This window comes from Ascidiella aspersa, chromosome 7 (assembly GCF_963924565.1).
Source record: "Ascidiella aspersa chromosome 7, kaAscAspe10.2, whole genome shotgun sequence".
Classification (NCBI taxonomy): Eukaryota; Metazoa; Chordata; class Ascidiacea; order Phlebobranchia; family Ascidiidae; genus Ascidiella; species Ascidiella aspersa.
This window is the reverse complement of record NC_139453.1, coordinates 2,547,488-2,553,909: the sequence shown is the minus strand read 5'-3', so window position 1 is coordinate 2,553,909 and position 6,422 is coordinate 2,547,488. Positions and strand designations below refer to the sequence as shown.

The 6,422-nt window shown below is 38.1% G+C and overlaps 1 protein-coding gene across 1 annotated transcript; it reads left to right on the top strand.

Moving 5' to 3' along the window:
- Positions 1-1,804: 1,804 nt before the first annotated feature.
- On the top strand, positions 1,805-3,247 carry LOC146137268 (NACHT, LRR and PYD domains-containing protein 12-like). Its single transcript, XM_083393803.1, has one exon. It carries the CDS (start codon positions 1,805-1,807, stop codon positions 3,245-3,247), a length of 1,443 nt encoding a protein of 480 aa, XP_083249929.1.
- Positions 3,248-6,422: the final 3,175 nt, after the last annotated feature.

Sequence of the window (6,422 nt, the reverse complement as noted above, 5' to 3'; positions counted from 1 at the left end):
TGTGAGTGGATGAAGTATATGAACCCCTATAAGTGGTTGCAGAAGAACCAGCATATTTAATTACGTAATGGGTGAAATAAAGGCTGTAGAGTCAGGGCTGGACTCGGGACGAAATCTCACGCTTAAACGGACTCGGGTTTACTTTATTGGCCGGTGTCGGACTCGGGTTATTTTTAACCGACTCCGCAGCCCTGCACAACAGTAGTGATATCTTTGCGTGCATTGAGCCCAACCCCTTAAACGCGACTGTTTTTGCGAGTTATCATTATGGAATTGAAAAATATTTATTTTGATAGATTTTGTTGACATTAAAAGCGGCTACAATAGAGCAGCGTAACCACATAGTGACATCTTTGCGTGTAATTAACCCAACCTCTTAAACGCGACTGTATTTCAAGTTGCTTGTGTTGAACTTCAAACACATTTGGTTTTGATCGGCCTTTCTTAAAGTTTGAAAGCGTCTAGAATGAAGCAGTGTGTTTAGCCAGGTTGTATTTCACCGTGCGTACGAATTGACGTCAGTCGGCAATACCTTTATGACTTATCATGAATACAAACTGATAAAACACAATCATCATATACTAGTAATTAGGCCTAAAATTATGATTCGCATGTAGCTTTAAATCGCCTTAGCAGCTGGACAGCAATGGTTGCGTTGTTTGGAATACAAAAATTAAAAAAAAAATCCCAATTTTAAACAATATAATAGTATCCCCATTTTAAACAATATAATAGTATCCCCATTTTAAACAATATAATAGTATCCCCATCTTAAACAATATAGTGGCATCCCCATTTTAAACAATATAGTGGCATCCCCATTTCAAACAATATAATGGCATCCCCGTTTTAATCTTTTTCCCGACAAAAATAAGTGTTTTTTAACCGATTAGTGTCATTTTAAGGGTTTTTGCATTTACCTATAATTAACGGCAAAAAGTAAGTCATGGGGGAGGGGTATTCCCTCGTTTCATTTAAATTGTAATACGATGGCGTTAAATTAGTCCCATAATGATGGTAATGTCGTTTGCTACAACGATTTCCGATATTGCTGATCCCAGTATAAGCCTTTTGCTTGTTAAAGAGTTTTTAAGTTGGAGATACATCAAAAGTGATTAGCGATTATACAATAAATAAAATAGTGTAGGTAACTTGGTATAGGCCCTAAAGCAGAATCAGTTGCTGACAAAATAACACACATTAATTTTGGAAATAAAAAAACGCGCTTACTAATAACTGAGCAAAGCCAGCCTACGCTTACAGAAGGCATTTCTAGCTTATCGCTTGCTCGCGATTCGAGTTGAAGTAAATTAAACACTAGGCGTTAACCATTTACTAACTGTTCGGTGGCTGGGATAAGCTAAGCGTGCAGAGCAAAATGTTACGCTACATATTCTACCAAGAAAGTTATACATTCATATGTGCTAGTTAACTCACGTCATAAAACAAAATGTTATATATTCGTTTTATTCCTGCCTGGTTAGCGTTCATCTTCAAAGAATAGTTTTTTTCAGCAACATCATGGCAAGAAAAGTCCCAGGAAGCAGCTGAAAAGGTCATCGGAACTCTACCAAGAAACCCAGTTCCTCTTGACATCATTCGGGATTCGCAAGCACCATTGGAGGAGTTTGGTTTAAAAGGACTGAAGCAACTCAGAGAAAAACAGGTCAACTCAACCATGCTTCAACTCAACCAACTATTTACTGCTGCAAAACAAGAAGCAATCGATGAAGCCAAAAGTAAGAAATTTAGAAATAAAGCAGCAAATGACGATTACGTGGAGAGGCATGGCAATGTGGTCGGTATGACTGGAATAGCTGGAATTGGAAAAACTACAGCTATTATACAGACACTAACGGAGCTTGCAGGTAAATTACCTGCAGATGAAAAGGGATATTGGCTTTTTAAATACCTAAAGACTTTAGATCTGAACAAAGAAATGGGCGTTTTGGAATTGCTGTCATCCAACCCAAACTTGAAACACACAAAGGAAATAGATGATCAAATACTGGAAAGACTTTCCAAATCCAACAAGCTGTTTATCTTCCTGGATGGTTTGGACGAACCTAGGTTCAAGGATCTTGACTTGGATGCTCCAGTGATCGGATTGTACGATCGCGCAACGCCGGTTGTCATTTTGCAAAACCTACTCCGTGGCGACATTCTTGCCAATGCTCACAAGTTGCTTACCTCACGACCGGGAGCTTTTCTCAAGCTACACCCAAGCTGCAAGCCCCACTTTGTAGTCAAGGTAATCGGCTTCAACGAAAGCTCTCAAGATTTGTATTTCCGACAAATTTGCCCGAAGCAAGAAGATTATGAAAAGGTCACTAAGTCACTTGATAAAAACCCACATGCAAAGGCTTTGTGTTTTCTTCCTATATTTGCCAAAACCGTCGCACCTTACATCATAAAGCATGGCACTAAAGATGGCACTTTTACGCTCACAGATGTGTTTGCGGCTTTTGTGGCTGATTGCATTCGCTCGCCTAAGTTTAAGGAACATCCAAGAATTTTGCGCAAACTTTCAGACTTGGCTTTATACGGAATGCTCAATGACAAGATCTCATTCGACGAAGAAGACTTTGATGAAGTCGGACTTGATGCTGAAGGAATGGAGGACTTTCTCAACATGCAAGCTGTCTCCAGCGACCTCAACCTTCGTATACTGGAAGGGGATAAAGTATTCTTCTTCATTCATCTTCTGTGGCAAGAATTTTATACATCACTCAAGCTGTTGTTCGATACAGACCTGGCTACATTTTCTGGGCAGCTGCAAAGCATGGAAAGTAATACGTGGGAAATGGTTCTTCGGTTTCTTTTCGGGTTGCTAAACACGGGACTCCACCGTAAGCTAAAGCCTATTTTTAAAATCTCTTCCACCGATGTTGCTAGCAAGAGAGGTTTGCTAAAAGGTCTGATTGATTCGCTTGGATCTCAACTTTTATCAAACGATGGCGAGAGCTTTAACTCCAATTTGTTTAAGCTTTGCAGTTTGGCGCAGGAATCAAAAGATGAAGAAATCACCGCGAAAGTGGCCGATTCCCTCCCTGGAGAGCTTCATATAAAGAGGGGAACGATCCTTCCCAGTGAAGTATCAAGTCTCTGTCACGTGCTTCGAGCAACACAAAGAGAGCTGGTCATCAGCATCTACTCAGTCACATTTACCGGCAACGGTTTAGAAATGTTGATGGAGACAATGGCGAGAACCAAACACAGGGTTTGTGAAGTTTTACTGTTGTTTTAAGTTTTAATTTTTATACACTATTTTCAAATAAATGCAACAAAGCAGCGGTAAACGCTAAACGAACCCTGCACCGTTTTGAAGCCACACAACATTTAACTTTCTGAAGAAGGAGTCGGTAACCTTTTCTAGTCGCGGACCTGACCAAAATTTAAAAAGGGCTCGGCGAGCCGTAATAAATATAAACTTAAATTTTTCCTAAAATGTTGAGTCTTCAGCGTTTCATTATAATAACTGTTAATCAGTGGCGACCTAGTTTTTTTTTAGTTGAAAATCAGCTTTTATCTAACGCTAGACGAAATGCCCGGCGTTTCCCATGTTAAATAGAATATTTACCGGTTATTCTCACTGGTTAAAAAATAATTACATCTACAATAACCATCATAATGTACGAAGTCTACCTAAATTTAATCTAGTTAAACAAAATGAAACAATCCATCCTACTTTGGCTCTTTATTACTATTGCACATTACGTTGTACCATGTTAAACTGACAGCCTCATGTTATAGCCTATAATTATGGAATCAGCAAATAACCCGAAAGTTATGTTACGGATAGCGTATAAGTTCTTAAGAGGCATAAATAATGCAAACATATTTTTGTAATGTCATAACAAATTTGCTTATGCCTAAACGTTTGTACTGCGTGTCACTAAATAGAAAATTCAAATCATGTCATATCGTATGTCTAAAATCATTTAACCTAATGCTTTTCCACAGTCAGAGTAACACCCCACAGCCTGTGTGAAAGCGGCATTAATAGAATGTCGTGTTTAATTATATGACTTATCTGCGTGGCTCTAAAGATCTAATTCTTTGTCTCCGTAATTTCCCAATACTTTTTTAATTTGTTTAACACAATCTAAAGACTAAAAATTAACGTAGGCCTGTAACCTAAAAAGCAGTATCTAAAATTTTGTGTTTGAAATAGGTCACTAAAGAAAAGTCGCGCTGTGGCCATATAATTACTAATTCACGTGTTACCAGCATAGTATAAGCTTTCTGAAGCCGCAAAATATAGCCGATGATTTAAAAAAAATATTAGGGTATTTAACATCAAACCAAACTGCAACGGTGTGTGTTTGTTTTAATTGAGGTACTAAACACACAGGGACGCCGGAGAGGGTGGGCGCGTTTGGGGGGGGGGGGGGGGGAGAGTGGGGGCCAAAAAGTGCCCTTTTCATAAAAAGTGATATATTGCTTTCACAACGTTAAATATTATGCGACGGAAATCACAAAGGGGGTAAGGATTGAGCTACGGAATAATGCAAAAAAATTCGTAAAATGACATGCTTGACATTTGTTAAAACATTTTTAGTACCATTTTAAGCCAATCTAGAGGGCGTGGCTGCAATAATTTTGCCGGGGGAATACCCCCGCACCCCCCAATATTCGCAATATTTTACCTAACGAAAACCCGTGACATATATCGATGGAAAATCGCTTAAAAAGTAGTAGCAGCAATTATTCAAATTGGCGAAATTCAAGCAAATACGTAAAACCCATACTGCGTCAAACGAAAGAAAATCCTCTTTTAAAAGTAAATTTGCTTAAAGTTCAAACCGCTACAATAAACGCGATATAAACTTTTCCACATGAAACTTTATTTTTACCAAGGCAATTTACTTCACGCAGGTTATTGCCTTATAAATGTGTGAAAAGGTTTAACCCGTTTCGTCATAAGGTTTTGCAAGTCGCACGCCCGCCCTTTCAAGGTAACATGCAACCAATGTTGTGTGATGTTTTTGAAATGGTATAAAAATTGCTCACCCGTGACCGGTTCGCGACGGCGTTCGCTTGAGATGCGAGACTTTCTCTCATAGAAAGAAACGAATTTTTTTCTGTCTGGGAGCACACGAGTTTCCTTCTATTTTACCGACTTGCCAGGCGACTCGCTTAAGAGGAGCAATAGGAGCCATACGTTTCTCTGTCTGTTTCCCTAAAACGCGAACATGCTGACCCACAAACTTTTCCATTTTATATATTAGATTTGAAAAAACGACGGTAAAGCGTTTGCGCCAAGCGCGAAGAAAAGCTATTGTGCAAATATTTGATGTTCCCCTGGGGTAGCGAAAGGACGTGAGGTTCATCGAGTGTGCTGCCGCCGATAAACATAGTTTAATCATAACCAACAATAAAAGTGAAAAAAAAGATATGCGGAAAATTTAATCGTTAATCTATGATGTAATTTGAATAGGATATGATGTAATTTAAATAGAACCGTTAAAATGTCGATATAGTTTATTTTTATATTTAAACCACACAAGAACTATAGTGTGCAGCACCATAAAATACAATCAGACATACTAAGACCCAGCAAACAAAATTACGTTTATTAAACGTTTTTTTTAAGACTTTTCTAACTACCAAAAACGTTCAAAGATGAGGTTGTGCGGACGTGATTTTGTGAACAACCAGCTACGACTTTAAAACGTAGATTAAAACGTTAGAAATACACGTTGTATAAACGTTCAGATGTAACATTTGAAAAGTAGGTTCGTTGAACGTTGGACTTCTAGGTTGCCTAAACGTTTAAAGATAAGGTTGTGCGGACGTGATTTTGTGAACAACCAGCTACGACTTTAAAACGTAGATTCAAACGTTATAAATTTAGGTTGTATAAACGTTGATTTCTTATGCTACCTAAACGTTTTGCTAAAAGGTTGTACGGACGTGATTTTGTGAACAACCAGCTACGACTTTAAAACGTAGATTCAAACGTTATAAATTTAGGTTGTATAAACGTTGATTTCTTATGCTACCTAAACGTTTTGCTAAAAGGTTGTACGGACGTGATTTTGTGAACAACCAGCTACGACTTTAAAACGTAGATTCAAACGTTATAAATTTAGGTTGTATAAACGTTGATTTCTTATGCTACCTAAACGTTTTGCTAAAAGGTTGTACGGACGTGATTTTGTGAACAACCAGTTACGACTTTAATACGTAGTTTCAAACGTAACGAATATAGGTTGTATAAACGTTTAGAAGTAACATTTGAAAAGAAGGTTCGTTGAACGTTGATTTCTTATGTTGCCTATTGGAAAAGCAAACGGGTGTCTGCTACTACAGTCCGTCATAAACTTTCCTTGGGTGAATCAAGAAGCCTCAAAATTGTCTCTAGTTAAGTTGCCGACGCTGTTAAAAAAGGCGACTACAAAAGAAAATTTTGGATTTGT

Coding starts and splice junctions, on each gene's coding strand:
- LOC146137268 (XM_083393803.1), top strand. CDS start 1,805: ATGACTGGAATAGCTGGAATTGGAAAAACTACAGCTATTATACAGACA.